This window comes from Cheilinus undulatus, linkage group 7 (assembly GCF_018320785.1).
Source record: "Cheilinus undulatus linkage group 7, ASM1832078v1, whole genome shotgun sequence".
NCBI lineage: Eukaryota > Metazoa > Chordata > Actinopteri > Labriformes > Labridae > Cheilinus > Cheilinus undulatus.
In genome coordinates, this window is record NC_054871.1 from 26,321,109 (window position 1) to 26,337,198 (window position 16,090).

Genomic DNA, 16,090 nt, shown 5'->3' on the forward strand with positions numbered 1-16,090 from the left:
TTAAGTTTGGTTTCACGCTTGTGTTCCGTTTTGTCCGATATATTATCGTCCTAATCTCTTATTTGAACTGACAGCAGGTCACTGGTGGACTTAAAGGAGGGGGGCATTGCCCTCTTTGGTAGATTGATGTGGTTAAGTAAACTCTTGGGTTCCTTCAAAGTGGAAAGTGTCCTTTACTCTGGACTTCTTAGTGTACAAAATTTGGCAAATTCCCTTTAGATGGACAAAATGTGATAAATTTACCTCCAGGCTGTCTTTCAGGTGACACTAGGTGATTAAGTGCCCTCTAGGGTCCCCTATTAGTGGTTGAGACCTAAAAGTGTGCACTCTACAGCACATGGCCAGTAGTGAGAACACACAGCAGTAAAGTCTTATATCTAATCAGTATTAAGTTATTTTCACTTGTGTCCTTACAGCTGTATCTCTGGGATGTAGATTATTAAACAGTTAATAAGAATCTGTGGTCTACTGGTATAATCATAATAAAAATGTTTAATCTGAACCATGGTTTCATAACATTTCAATTACTTTTTTTTGCACTGGTGTCCTTTTATCATTTTTGCCCCTGCCTCTCAAACATCCTGGGTCCACCACTGCAGCAGGTGATTGAAGTCCATCAATTTTAGCAGGCCTGCATAACCACTAACCATCTCATGATGTTCTAATACAGTCCCCAGATGTCATATCCAGTGCAGTTTTACACAGAAAAAATATTTCTGTATTTTCTTCAGGACTGGTCCATTCTGTCTGTCTGGCATTATGATACTGCACACAGTGGCATGCAAGTTTTGAGGCTGGTGTTGTGAATCTAACATGGAGGTGAAGAAAGATGGAGGAGGAGGGGTGCCTTGGTCTTCCACAGGTCCCTCTTCTGCTCCCTCAAACCCTGCCTGCCACAGGAGCACGCTCATGGTCTTTTTCATCTTCTTCCTTGTGATTGGCGTCTTTCTAGGCTTAATTATTGGTGAGTCTGTGGGCAATATTGTGACAGTTTAACACATACAGTGCCTAAAAAGGTACTGACCCCCCTTGATGTTTTACCGTTTTATTAATTTTATAAATCAATCATAGTCAATATAATTTGATTTTTTGGACAAAACATTTGGCAAAACACCCTTTTTAATGTCAAATCAATAACAGATTTCTACAAAGTAATTTTGATCAAACAGATATATGTATGGTAAAATAAATAACTGCATAAATATTCATCCCCCTTTAAAGTGACTGACCTAATTCAACAGAGGTCCAGCCAACTGGTAACCTTGCAAAGCAGATGGATACGCCTGTTTCCTTTGTTTTTCACTGGCGAATCCATCTTGCAAAGCTCCCATCTGAACCGTTTGGGCTCGGTTAGAAAGTGACAGGACCAATCAGCAACGAGGGGCAGTACTTTCAGCCGCAGCAGAGTCGTGATGTAAACAAGCAGCAGCAAGAGCTAGTGCAGTTATGGAGGAAGAGATTAGCGTGGATGCTGCTAAAGCGGCAGTTTTATCAGAACTTGACAACATTTCTTCGTTAAAAGAAGAAGAAAGAACAGCAGTGAGTTGTTTAATTTTCAGAAACGACAAAAGTCGAGTACTTACATGTCTATAGTCGCCATGTTTTGCGTTATTCCTCACCAGCTGCGCACACGCAGCTACATAGCAGCTACGTCACGTTTTTTGTTGCTCTGATTGGCCCGTAGAGATGTGACGGACAGAACGTTCACCCAATCACACTCTGAGTTTTTTTCAAATCCTCTGCCTTTTCTCAAACGTTTCCTATTGAAGCTTTCCCAGATGGATGTGTGAAACAAATCCATCTGGCGTGTCAGGTTAGCCAACTGGTACTCATAGTCTCAAAGTTAGTGACCTGGCCTGGGGATCCCCTGACAGCAGGGAATGTGTCTTAAGTAACTGTAGTATAAAGACACTGGTTTAATCAGTATTACTGGTGACCATTACACCATGAAGACAAAACAACACCCCAAGCAACTCAGGTAAAAGGTTATTCAAAAGTATAAGTCAGGGAACAGATACAAAAGATTTCCGAGGCAGCAAACATCCCCGGAGTTAAGTTAAAGCCATCATCAAGAAATTTAAGGAATAAAGGACATGTGTAAATGTAATTGATCAGGCCGTCCTCACGAACTGAGAGACCTTGCAAGAAGGAGACTAGTGAGAGAGTCCACCAAGACACCTATGACTACTCTGAAGGAGTTCCAAGCGGAGGCAGCTGAGGCAGGAGAGACTCTGCATACAACAACTGTTGCCTGGGTTCTTCACCAGTGAAAGCTTTATGAGACAGTGGCAAAGAGAAAGCCACTGACAAAGAAGACTTATTAAATTTCAACTAGAGTTCCCCAAAAGGCACGAGGGAGACTCCACGGTCAGTGGAAGAAAGTTGTTTTGGTCTGATGAGACCAAAAGGTGCTTTTTGGCCATCAGACAAGATGCTTTGTTTGGCGGACACTAAAAACTGCACATCACCACAAACACACTGTGAAGCACAGTGATGGCAGCATCATGATGTGGGGATGCTTCTCAGCAACCGGCCCTGGAAGGCTTGTTAAAGTTGAGGGTAAAATGAATGCAGTGACATATAGGAAAATCCTGGAGGACAATCTTATTTAGTCTGCAAGAGAACTACAGCTTGGGAGAAGATTTATTTTCCAGCAAGACAATGACCTGAAGCATAACACAAAAGCTACATAGAAATAGTTGAAAAACAACAAGGCGAATGCTCTGGAGTGGCCAAGTCAAAGCCCAGACCTCAGTCTGATGGACAATTTGTGTCTGGTCTTGAAAAGGGATGTTCATACCCGATCTCCATGCAACCTGACAGAGCTTTGGCAGTTTTGCAAAGAAGAATGAATTAAAATGCAGCGTCAAGATGTGCAAGCCTGATTGAAATCTATCAATACAGACTCAGTGCTGTGATTGCAGCCAAAGGTGCATCTACTAAATACTGGCTTGAAGGGGGTTAATATTTATGCAGTCACTTATTTTGCATTACATTTTTTTGTTAAATTGACACTTTGCCATTAAGGAGTTTTTGAATTATTTTTTGTCAACAAAGCCAAATTATATTGACCATGATTGATTAATAAAGTCAATAAAATGGTAAACGTCCATGGGGGTGAATACTTTTTGTAGGCACTGTATACAGTATACTGGTATTATGAGCTTTTAGTAACTTTGCCATTGGCAGCTTTCCTGGTGCAGGAGCAGCATTATTTTATGGAGACACTGGAGCTGAGAGGTCTTAAGTATGATCCTGCTCTCCAGGATGGAAACTCTGCTTTCTCAATAGTGCTGTCATCAGTTTTAAAATCCAAGGTGAGTCCAGACTATAACCATAAAGAAAATCAATATGACCCTTGAACTGTTTGATTAGACATGTTTAATTCTCTCTTACAGATTAAAAATGTCTTCACTGCTTCTTCAATATCTCATCACTTCATTGATTGCAGTATTGTTGCCTATGGGTAAGCAGTCAAACTAAACCAGATCTTTTTTTTACAGTGACAAACATTACATTCTGCCCTTCTGTCTTTCCAGTAACATTAATGGGGACATCATGGCGACATTCAGACTGGTTTTCAGGGTGTCCAGGGTCCAGCAGTATTCAGATAATTTTGTCCAGGATTTGCTGAGAGCAGGACTCAGCTCAGCAATGCATGGGAGGCCACTGCAGGTGCCAGAGTATGGAAATATCAGCGCTTTTTTCTTACTGGGTAGGGGTATTATTCTGCCATCAATTTACAGGCTATAGTCCAAAAGTGGATATCTTAAACATCATTTTAGAGGCTGCAGCTGTGCAATCCATCATGTGGTAATAATGGAATCAAATGTCTCTTTTCCCCTTCATTCCCAGGAGCCAGTGGGAAGTCATTTTATGCTATCGGGGATGAAATGATAGGTGGGTAAATATGATGTTGAAATAAAACAGCACTTCTGTGTTTGGAATCAGAATCATTTGTACAACATACATACAATGAAATTGTTTTTGCAGTTCCATTTAGTGCTAGAGCAGTTTCTCATTAAATATTGACTCTATTTTTACACTAGGGATGTACGATACTGGATTTTGCTAGTATCCTTTATATATACCTCTATACTTTTTCCAATTTAATTTGACCTGATACTGCTATCAATACTATGAATCATTGTAAATATGGCAAATTTGGGAGTTTTGTTGCAAAATATTAAACGATCCTTTAAAAGCTTTCTGCAATAACAACAGTAGAGCACAGTCCTCACTGCACTATGTTATCATGTTATTCTGTTTCTTTCCTCTAACACTAATCTTTGCTTCCCCATTGTCTTTGCTTTCCAGCCAGGTGTCCTGACAACACCTTCACCTGTGACAATGGAGAATGTGTCACAAAGGTGAATCCAGAATGTGACTTCATCCCTGATTGTGCAGATGGATCTGATGAAGCCCACTGTGGTAAATGACTCTTGAAACAACACATTTTCATGACCATGATATAGCATACAGGTAATTAAAGCCACTATAGCACAATTCACAAGTTACGCACAACTTTTTTCCTCAGCCTGTGGTACTCGTCCTGTGATGGGTAGTCGGGTCGTGGGCGGTGAAGACGCAAGGCAAGGAGAGTTGCCATGGCAGGTCAGTCTGAGGCTCCATGGACGCCACACTTGTGGAGCCTCCATTATCAGTGAGCGCTGGCTGGTCAGTGCCGCACACTGCTTTGAGAGGTAGGCAGTGAAGATCAGGTCAACGTCTTAGAGGAGCTATTGTCATTATTCTCCCCATCAGTCAGTGAGTATTTTTCTTCTCTGTTTACAGGGACAATGACCCCAGGGAGTGGACAGCCCTGATAGGAGCCAGTCTAGTGAGTGGCGAGGAAACTGAGTCCAAAATCGTCAACATCAAGTCCTTGGTTGTATCTCCAGACTACAATCCGATGACAACAGACAATGATGTGACTGTGCTTGAGCTGGAGACCCCTCTCACCTTCAACTCTTACATCCAGCCTGTCTGCCTACCCGCCACATCTCATATGTTTGTCCCAGGACACAGCTGTGTGGTGTCAGGGTGGGGGGCACTGCACCAGTTTAACCGTGAGTCATCAGGGCTGTACAGTAACAACAAATTCAGTTACAATGACAAAACGGATCAGTAAAGGCATTTGAGGTCAGTTAGTTGAGAAAATAATCCACAAGAATTCAAGATTATTGTAATAATGATAATAATAATAACTTTTTTTGTATAGCACTTTTTTAAAAACAAGGGTTTCAGAAGTGCTTTGACATGCAGAAGAAAAAAGCATCAGAACCCAAACAAAAGATAAAGATGATAAAACAACACAAGACACCCAAGCAACATCAAGAGAACCCTAAAAGTAAAAGAGCCTAAAAAAATCAAAACACAACCTAAAAATTAAAGAGGTGAGCGATTGTGCACGCCCTTCCTCCTAAGGGAGGTCATTTCAAAGTCAAGGAACCCTGACTGAAAAAGCATGCTCACCTTTGGTTTTAAGTCTCAATTTTGGAAGAACCAGGAGCCCATTACATGAGGATCTTGAGGCTACAGGCTTGCTCATAGGGGGTCAAAAGATCTGAAATGTAGCTTGCAGCCAGACTCATACATGCTTTAAAATTGATAAGTAAAATCTTAAAATCAACTCCAAAACTAACAGGGAGCCAATATAAAGATGATGAAATTGGGTAGATGTAATGTCATCAGTTAAAACCAGTAAGAAGCCTGGCTACTGCATTCTGGACTAGTTGGAGGAGATAAAGTGCTTTTTGACTAACACCAGAAAGAAGAGAGTTGCAGTAATTATGAAGAAAGAGTTTAGGTTCTATTATAATAACTCATTTAATCACAAACATATTCATCAGTATTAACATTGCCTGTTCTATTGAAAAAGATGGCCAATTGGAATGTATATATATTTATTTTTGTTGGTAAAGAAACCATGTAAAAAAAAAAAAACAATGTAAATGCCAACATTTAACATATTCATCTAAAGTAGGGCTGAATGATTTGGGAAAATAATCTAATTGTGATTTTTATTCCCCAATATTGTGATTATAATTTGATATGTGATTATTTAAGTTTCACGTCTCATGTATTTTCCAAAAAAAAAAAGAAAAAAACAAAAAAACATCATTCTATATTATAACCAAAATAATATTAGATTACGCAAGGGTTGAACAGTTTTGAAAAAATATCTAATTGTGATGATTTTGACTCGTATTGCAAATTGAAGATAATTTTTTGTATTAAAGGGAGGGTGATCATTTTTTTGTAATTCTCATAATAAAAATGTACAAAAATTAAGAAAGTAGGATTTGTTTAGTAGACTATTCCAAAAGAATGACACATGAATGATTGTATGATGTGTAATGCATAACATCTCTGCTGCAAAAAAGTTTTAAACTGGCATTTTGTCACAAATTTCAGGTATAAGAAATATTGCACCTTCTGTGATTTGAAAGTTGCATCAGGCCATATTGCAATTTAATCAAATTTTTGATTAAATGCCAGATCTTAATCTAAAGTCACAAAAACACAACATGTAGTTGTAAGCAACTTGAACACAAAACAAACTGACATAGAGAAGTAAATTACAAACTCTCACACAAAAAGCACACTTACATACACATCCCCAAAAAGAATATGTGCTTCAGTTTTCTGTAGATGGACAGCATGATTACTTGTTGAAATGCAATCCTAAGGAATGGTTACATTGTCCTGTCGTTTTCTGATGTTTAGCTGCGGTTCCTCCCACGCTACAGAAGGCTGTGGTTAAGATCATTGACTCCAAGGTCTGCAACAAGTCTTCAGTATACAGAGGAGCTGTTACTCACAACATGATGTGTGCTGGATTCCTGCAGGGCAAGGTGGACTCTTGTCAGGTCAGTGCTGATCCACATTAGATGACAATGAAAAGAAAAGATATCAACTTACATTTTTCTTACAAAGCTCTCCTGTCTAGAGGCAAAGTTTGTATACTTCCTTTATTCTGCTAAAACTATAAATAAGGTCAAAACTGATTGGTGATGTTGGTCTCACCCTAAAAATAGAGGCCTGTGTATGTTTCTGTCATTTTCTGAAGGTATTACATGAAGCATGATGTAATAATTACAGTAACAAAACATTGCACAATCTTGACTTTTTTGTCAAAAACAATCTGTAGTATATATATTACATACTTCATATGCTGAATTATTGTTTTCTTTGCCAAATATCATGAAATGTTTGGCTGGCGGTTACATCCAAATCATCCAGTACCTATCTTTGATTAAAAGATGGAATTTACCTGAGTAACAACAAATCCCAGTTTTGAAAAAGATGGGACACTTTGTAAAAACAGAATACAGAGACTTGCAAATTCTTTTTCAACCTATATTAAATTGAATACAGCACAAATACAAGATAATTAATGTTCAAACTGATAAACCTTATAAATAAATTCACACATTCTGGATTTGATACCTGCAACATGTGCAAAAAAAAGTTGGGACATGGACAAGAACAGACTAAGAAAGTTGTCGAATGCTCAAAAACCACCAGGAACATTCCAGAGGTTAGTAGTATTAATAATGGCTTTAAGTTCTTCACTTTGTGAAGGTAATATAGTCCAACAGTCTATAAACACTGTTCCTCAACACAAAATTGCAAGGAATCTAGAAATTTCACTATCTACAGTCAGTAATGTTGACAGTAGTATCATCTAAAGATTCAGATAATCTGGAGAAATCTCTGCACATAAGGGGCTATTCTGAAATCCATCACTGAATACCTGTGACCTCTGATCCCTGCATTAAAAACTAGGATCATCCTGGGATGGATACTTCACCACTTGGACTTTGTTATGTAAAGTAAAAGCTATATTTCAACAACGTCCAGAACTGACTGATTCATCTCAACCTGAGCCCATCTGAGATGAACAAACTGAAAGTTGAAAAGTGTGCTGTCATCTGACGAGCCCACATTTTAAATGGTCAAAAAGGAAAAGAACCAGATTTCTATCAAAACAAAGTTCAAGAGCCAGCATCTGTGATGTTGTGGGGGTTTATTAGTGCCCATAAAATGGGTCACTAGCACATCTGTGAAGGCACCATTAATGCTGAGAGGCAAATTTTGGAGCAACATAATATGCTTCCAGTCAGATGGCAGGGATGTTCCCACTTGTTTCAGCTAGACAACACTAAGCCACATTCTGTAGGAGTTACAACAGCATGGCTTCACAGTAAAAGTGTGGGTACTATCCTATACGCAGGCCAGACCTGTAGACCACTAAAAATTCATGGCACACTGTCAAGCACAAAATACACCAATGGCATCCCCACAATGTTTTGAAACTTCAGATGTAAATCAATACTCATTGTCAATTAGTCCTCAGATGATTGCAGACTGTTGTTAGAAGAAAAGGTGATGTGACACAGCAGGATACATACTTCTGTCTTAACTTTTTTGAAACATGTTTCACACATCACATTCAGTATGTGTGCTCATTTAAGAAAAAAAAAACAACCATCAAAAAAACAAAACAATCAAGTTTATAATTTTTGAACATTAATTGTCTTGTCTTTGAATTGTATTCAGTTTAAAAAAGGAATATGATAAGGACTGCAAATCACTGTATTCTTTTTATGTACCAACTTTTTTTGGAATTGGGGTTTGTAAAAGGCCAACAACAGCGAGTTGATTGCTCTGCCATCAGACAATAAGAGGTTTTTGTGTTTGCCCTGCAGGGGGACTCTGGAGGGCCTCTGGTGTGTGAAGGGGCCCCAGGAAGGTTCTTCCTGGCTGGAGTGGTGAGCTGGGGCATAGGATGCGCCCAGGTCAACAGGCCAGGGGTTTATTCGCGTGTCACCAGGCTTCGAAACTGGATTCTTAGCCACACAGCCCCCAGCCTGGTACATGACTACCCCTATCACATGGCCACTGTGCCAGCTCCTGTGACAGGAGGAAGCGCCAATGATGTGCCTGTGCTCTGGCCGACAGCCACGGATATTTTGTCTGCTCCAACATTACCTGGTAATTTCAGACTGAAACAAGCGAAATGAAGAATGCTATGAAGCCAGAAATAAATGTCAGTAAGAATGTGGATCTTATTTGATTTTGAAGCTACCATCTACAGTGTGAAATCTTCTGTTTATAATACCTTTCAGTTTCAAACTGCAGTAGTAACTTTCAGTGTAGCGCCACCTCCTGCATCAGTAAGGTCAATCCCGAGTGTGATGGAGTCCCAGACTGCCCCAACCAGGCCGATGAAAGGAACTGTGGTGAGTTTACAGAGATAGAGGAAAACCTTGATTTTTTTTAATCAAAGGAGTTGATTCATTCTTTGTTTCCATGTGTGTTTCTGTCCCAGACTGTGGTGTGCGCCCTGCATTGGGCTCTCACAAGATTGTTGGTGGAGTTACAGCAAGAAGGGGGGAGTGGCCTTGGATTGGCAGTCTGCAGTACCAGAGACTTCATCGTTGTGGTGCTACACTCATTCATAGCAAGTGGCTAATCACAGCTGCACACTGCTTCAAAAGGTACATAATAAACATAATAAAGTAATTTAAAACTAAATTTCACAAAAAAATGTAATCTTCAACTCTTTCATAAATCCAAAATAATATTGAGCCTTTATTACCCACAGTGATCCCAGCCCCACTAACTGGGCTGTAAGCCTAGGATCTGTACTGCGTTCAGGTGTAGGAGCCCTGGTCATCCCCATCCAGAGAATCATCATCAACCCAGCCTTCAATGGCACCAACATGGACCACGATGTGGCTCTGCTAGAGCTGACAGTCCCAGCCCCCATGTCCTACACCATCCAATCTGTCTGTCTCCCATCACCAGCACATCGCTTCCTAAAGAATGCAGAGTGCTACATCACGGGCTGGGGATCCATGAGAGAAGGAGGTGAGGAGCTAAAATCTTGTTATATAATGATTTAAACATGTTATAACAGGCTGGAAATCATTAATCAGCATAGATGACATCTCAAAAACAACAGCAGTTAAAGGGAGTGGGGAAGAGTGTTTCTAGCAATCCTTTAATACAGTTACTGTTTCTTTTGTCTTAGGTTCACTGACCAACCTGCTGCAGAAAGCTGCAGTGAGCATTATTGAGCAGGCAGACTGCCAGCAGTCATATGGAAACGTACTGACTTCTAACATGATGTGTGCGGGTTACATGGAGGGAGGAAGGGACACCTGTTTGGTAAGATGTAGGACATTTTTTATTACAACAATGTGACACAAACAGCTTTAACACAGTCTGGACACGAGGTTGACATCCTGGTGGTGCAGACTTGGCTATAGTTGAGCATTGAGATTATGGGCTATGACTGCACCATAATATCAAGGGAAAAGAGGAGTGTGAGTCAAAGTTTGTAGTGAATGATGACAGGTCAGAGCAATGTAAATATTTACTCTTAACAGTTTGAAATACCAGTCTTTGGAGGAGTTTGACCTTAGGAATATTTTGTCGTTTGAGGTTGGGCTTGGCAATATATTGAGTTTTTAAGATCTGTTGATTTTCAAATTAAATAATAAGTAAAACAACATAATATGTATTGATAGTTTATCTACCATTAGAATAGCTTCATGCATTTTCTTTGATTTAATCTGACCACTGATGAATGCAGTGTGTTTGTTTTTTGAATAAACACAAAAGTATGGAAATTATTGTTTAGTAGATTATTTCTTTATCGTAACAATGCTTCTTGGCACAAAAAAAATCTTAGAAAGTTTGTTTATTTCCATTTTAAATGGTGTCACATTGTAAGGAACATGTATTTATGGGATGAGCAGCAGACTGGAGTATGTGGGTTGCACCCATGAAAAAAATTGCCAAATCTTCTCTGCCAATGCCAAACAGCTTATTCTGCCTTTGACTCTTGTTTGATGCACTGGATGATTGAAGTCTGAAGAAACAAGACATATGGGCAGTTTGACAATTTAACTAACAAATGATATTGATATCTGTTTGATACCACAACAACAAAAATAAAAGTCCACACAGCAGTGGGCAGTTCATTCTTTTAATGATTAAAAATTGCAGGCAAACTCCTGCACACTGTAAAAATATTTTTGGCAACATTTAGAAAAAGAGGGTTTTACTGGCATGGAGCAGTTCCCTTTTTTGAGATTGAAATATCAACATTTTTTAAACATCGTCAGCTGAAAAATGTCCAGAAGTGATTTCCGTATTTGGGGGAAAACATGACATAGAAAAACAAATACATTTAGAAAAACATAGACTTAGAAAAACAGTGTGTTTTTGAAAATTGCAGTTTTCATTAGAATTCCTAAACCCATTGGAAAAAGCAGACTTTCTCAATACTTTTTTTTCACCAGCTCTCTCTCTGTAATCTTCTTATGTAAGGAAACCCAAATGCATTCCTTTCTCTGTCACCTGGCATCTGAGTGGCTCTCTGTCTTTGGACCCACTTTGAGTTAGACTCTACTGCTTCATATCTTTTCAGTAACTATTTATCCTTCCCTTTTCTTCAAAGAAGTTTTTCCTGCCCTTGCCTTTATTTGATAGGATAAGTGAAGATAAACAGGCAATGTTGGGAAGAGAGGGATAACAAGCACCAAATGGTTGCTGAATAGGAATCAAACCAATATCAGGTGCAACAACACTGTACATGGGGCTTCTGCTGTACTAGCTGAGCTAAGCCAGGACCTAAATGGTCTTCTTTTAACTGATCATAAAAGTTGTTTGAATTTTGAACAAAAGAAATACTTTTTTTTTTATCTCTCCCCTTTTTCTCCTCCTTCATCCAGGGAGACTCCGGAGGGCCGCTGACCTGCCGTCACCAGTCTGGACAGTGGTTTATAGCTGGAGTGACCAGCTGGGGACATGGATGTGGGCGAACTGGTTTTCCAGGGGTTTACACTCGTGTGACCTCTGTCAGGAAATGGATATCTACATACCTTCCTTTCTAAAGAACAGGGGAAAGAGAAGCTGAATTTGATACAATAAAGGACGACTACATGGGTGCAGAGGTCTCCCCTGATGCATTTCATCCAGCAAGTACTGTAAAAGGACTTAAGTCATCCTTAATATACTTAATAATACTGTGCAGTCATTTGAACTGGGGTCCTCTCTCATGTAATGAAAAATACTAAACTGAAGCCTATGAATATTCTTCTGGAACGTGCAAGATTCATTGTATTTATTTCAGTTATTTATTTTTCTCTGCTGTACAGGGTGATGTTTTTTCTGTTTTGTGCAGGTATCAGAATATATGTCGTTCATTTATGGGTACATTTCCTTGTCTTTTTTTAAATATTCATTTTGGAATATAACAAAGCTATACATTCTTTAAGAAAATTGAGCATGACTCAGTTCTAAAGATGACATTTCCCATTTGACTTTGTTGCTACAACCAAAGCTCCAAAGAGAAAAAAAAAAAAAAAAAAGAACTCCAGTTGACATAATTTATTTTTATGATGAAATTTGTTGACAATCACAGATAAAGTAAAGAGTTTTCTGGCTCGTGCTTCCCCATATGAACTCCCAGGTGGTTTACAGATCTCTGACAAACTCTCCACACAAAGCTGAAAAAGCTTCAGTCCCCCCCGTACAGCAAGCAGACCCTGCTGGAACAAGCCCACCACTGTGGAGGGCAGCAGATAGAGTGACAACCAGAAAACAGGTCAGACAAAACATTTCTGTTCTCCAGGTGTACTATGATATAGGACTGTTTGTAGGCCTGTGAATGTCAGGTTGTGAGAACGCCAAGTCTTTCTGGTGAATTTAAGCAGGTCCTTTAGCGTTAAAGTGTGTTAAGGAAAGTCTGTTTTATCCATGGAGGGCTTGTGTTGCACTGCTTATCTTCGAGGCACAAATATTAAGTCACTCTGTGCACATAACACAAGGGCAGCAAACACTGGCACCGTGCAGACAGTTATAAGGAACAGCTGTAGTATGGAGCCTCCTCATTCCTCTTTAAAGTAATTCTAGTATCATGTCCTTATATTGCAGGCTTTTACACAAGAAACTTTAGTTTGATGGCAGGAGAATGAAGATTTACACAATTAAGTTAAAACACCACAGTGCTGCATAATGCAATACTACATATATTTTTTCATAGGGCTGACTGTTACAGCATGAATCACACAAGGTATGAGCTTCACCCTGGCCAAATTACAAGTCAATTGCAGGCCAATCAAAATCCAAAAATCTACACAAATATTCATTCAAAAGTTCAATCAAGATACCTGCATGTCTTTGCACATGAAGGCCCAAACTGCAGATTTCTTTTAACATGCCAAGCTTAGTCAATAACTAGAAGAAAAGTTATCTTTAACTTAAAAAAATCAATACAGAGAAGAGAGAGGGACTAAAACAAAAGTGTCCAAGGTAGACTGTTATGGCTGAGGTTCCAAGGCTCTGCACGCCTGTCTGCCTGTGAGGTATAGTGACAGAAGTTGATGGTGTGCTGCACTGTCACACCGGTTCACAGCGGTTTGCCCTCCAGTGGTACACTGTTTTCCTCCTCACTGCCAGCACCAAGCCTAAGGAAGGCTGAGGAAGGAAGCATTCACATCCGAGCCCTTTCTCTCTGCAATCTGGAATTGTATGTTCGCGACACAATGTTCCAGGAGTCCATATACCGGTCCATACACATGGCAATACATTTCTGAGAACAAAAATAGAGACACATTCATTAGAGGGACACATCTTAAAAGTCAGGGTTCTTCTCATGGTTAAATATTTGTTAATTGTAATGCATTAAAAATGTCAAAACAAATGCCTCAGCATTAAGTTGAATATTGAAATGGTCATTTTGTCAAATTCACTGTTCAAATCACAGAATGTCAACTAACATGGAAATCAAAATATGCAGCAGTAGTATTCAAGAGTGACAACAATCAAATATGAATTTGACGTTTTTTTACAATCTAGTCCTTAAAATATTCTCTGTTACACTGATAGATCATTGCAGATACTTTCATTTAACATCTCAAAACAAATGAAGTCTTACATGGCCAAGCACATACCTGCTCAGAGTTGTCCAGCGTGCTTCCAGGTTTACCTATGCACTTCTTGAAGCATTTATCAGTCATTCTCTGAAACAAGAGGAAAACCTCCATTATTATTATTTCTAAACAAAAGCTGACATAAACTCAACATCAGGTTTTGCATTACGTTGTCAAATGATGAAAGACCAACATTATTTAAGCTATAGCTTAACAAGAACACATTTACAGCTAGTTGAAGAACCTTTATTTTGGGGAGTTAAATTAAACTTAGTATTGAAATGGATAGCGTTGACTGCTGTTTTAAATAGAGGTACGTAAGTTAAAATACTAATAGCGATGTCGTCTTGTATCTTCATGAAAGCGTATTTCAATGCTTGTATGAAGAGTCAAGTGCGTCTGTACCCCGAGGACACCATGTTTTGGATAGATTTTTTTCTAGCTTAGCAGCTAACTTGCGTCCATTGATTTACCTGTAGAAGCTCCTGTGCGTTAGCCACAGCTATCTGGACCTTGACCTGCTCCATAATGGTGCCAGTGTCCATTTTACCACCTGATCCACCTGCAGAGAAATCCGATCCAAACCCGTCCATTCTTTATGTGAGCCCTATCTCCGGTTCGTGAATTTCTTCTTTGGGCGCACGTGCTAAAGGATACTGATCAATTCGCAAGTCGTCGGTGCCCTTGACAGCGGAGGAAGACAAATTGCGTCATTTCCGCTTTGGTGGCTTTGACATGGGAATTGTAGTTTTTTCACCCATCATGCTAAAGGAGCTTTCCTATTTGTCCAATGTAATATCAAAAAGTGAGGTTAACCTGGCAGGGTTGAAAATTAACTTTATACGTAACTACCTGCCACTGTGGCGTGTGGATTAAAAAAAACACACAAACTATCAGCCAACCATGTTTTCGAGCCACTTTTTTTAAACTGGCAGTTTAATATAGTGATATATAACATTCTAATCAGGCTCGTGGTATTCAAATGTTTTAAAAAAAATGTTGAAACAGTAGAGAAAAATACTGGCATGCTCCTACACTTACTGATAACCAGATAATTTTTTTTCTTATTTTAAGTTTTTGGTTTCAGGCTGTTTAGAGTCTTAATTGCAGCTATTCCCACAAAGGTTGATTTAACGGTAACTAAACCTCAACCAAGACCAAAAATGATGTACCTATTTTAGAAATATACAACAAAGACTGGAGTTCAAATTAAAGTGTTTTCTGTCACTTATCACTTTGTAACATTACTTTTACTTCCCACTGTGGCTGGTATAACATAGAGACTGAGACCCATGATCAGACTGTAGTCTTAAATGAACTTGAGCTACCACGCCCCCTATGTTTCAGGCTTGGACATGACAAGGAACTCAGGCTCACTGAGGTGGCTTAGTATGCAGAATATTTATTTGAATTCCACTTCTGCAGTCTTTTAGTTTGAGCTACATCAGAGGTGCCCAACATTTTTATGTTGAGATTTATTTTTTTGAAGATTACTGATCACAGCTTGTGATGGGATATCTGGATATCTACTTAAATACTTTTGCTGTTTGATATATGTTGTGTCATTATGAAAGATTTTAACATATTTTAATATTTCCTGTGAAATACTTAAAGAGATACGTGAGAACTACTACACAGCTCTTAAACAATATGAGATAATTACCAACCAAAAAATGGTTCAATACACAGAAAGCAAATTGGTTCAAATTGAAGAAGCAACTGTTTTTGGAACCTGTGGGAAAGAAATTAATTAATACAAATACGAGCTAAACATAGCTTTACAGAATGGCAGTAACCTATTTGAAAATAAATAAATAAATAAATAAACTTTTCCAATTTATATCAAAATCCAGAACCAATTAGCCTAAACACTTATCAGGTTAATCTAATTAACATGTTCACATCATTGGAAAGCACTATGAAAGATTATTAAAATACTCAATACAATATAATAGACAGTCTATTAACAATGGAAAGGCAACAAGACAAACTGATCTAGAAAATGATTGTGGCATTGAATGCATCAGAACTGAAATGTTAAGACAGTACCAGTAAACTAAAAACTATGATACTTTAATAATTCAATTTAGAAAAGTGGTGTTATCCTAAAATCTGGAAGCCCCGATTACTCCTATTTT

At 38.8% G+C, this 16,090-nt stretch overlaps 2 protein-coding genes across 2 annotated transcripts; one reads left to right on the forward strand and one right to left on the reverse strand.

Moving 5' to 3' along the window:
- Positions 1-813: 813 nt before the first annotated feature.
- Positions 814-12,252, forward strand: tmprss9 (transmembrane serine protease 9). Its single transcript, XM_041792329.1, has 15 exons — positions 814-964; positions 3,190-3,317; positions 3,399-3,466; positions 3,540-3,715; positions 3,856-3,900; positions 4,318-4,431; positions 4,538-4,703; positions 4,795-5,069; positions 6,730-6,872; positions 8,715-9,000; positions 9,135-9,248; positions 9,338-9,506; positions 9,614-9,879; positions 10,043-10,179; positions 11,751-12,252. Exons 1-15 carry the CDS (start codon positions 814-816, stop codon positions 11,910-11,912), a joined length of 2,400 nt encoding a protein of 799 aa, XP_041648263.1. The 3' UTR covers positions 11,913-12,252.
- Positions 12,253-12,393: 141 nt separating this feature from the next.
- Positions 12,394-14,652, reverse strand: timm13 (translocase of inner mitochondrial membrane 13 homolog (yeast)). The gene is made up of 3 exons (XM_041792330.1): positions 14,426-14,652; positions 13,974-14,042; positions 12,394-13,612 (listed from the first exon to the last, which is right to left on the reverse strand). The coding sequence occupies exons 1-3, from the start codon at positions 14,543-14,545 to the stop codon at positions 13,514-13,516; spliced, it is 288 nt and encodes a 95-aa protein (XP_041648264.1). The 5' UTR covers positions 14,546-14,652; the 3' UTR covers positions 12,394-13,513.
- Between the last annotated feature and the right edge of the window lie 1,438 nt (positions 14,653-16,090).

Coding starts and splice junctions, on each gene's coding strand:
- tmprss9 (XM_041792329.1), top strand. CDS start 814: ATGGAGGTGAAGAAAGATGGAGGAGGAGGGGTGCCTTGGTCTTCCACA. Junction 3,901..4,317: donor TATCGGGGATGAAATGATAG/GTGGGTAAATAT, acceptor TTTGCTTTCCAG/CCAGGTGTCCTGACAACACC. Junction 9,507..9,613: donor GCTGCACACTGCTTCAAAAG/GTACATAATAAA, acceptor TATTACCCACAG/TGATCCCAGCCCCACTAACT.
- timm13 (XM_041792330.1), bottom strand. CDS start 14,545: ATGGACGGGTTTGGATCGGATTTCTCTGCAGGTGGATCAGGTGGTAAA. Junction 14,043..14,425: donor ACGCACAGGAGCTTCTACAG/GTAAATCAATGG, acceptor CTCTTGTTTCAG/AGAATGACTGATAAATGCTT. Junction 13,613..13,973: donor CGCTGGACAACTCTGAGCAG/GTATGTGCTTGG, acceptor TTTTGTTCTCAG/AAATGTATTGCCATGTGTAT.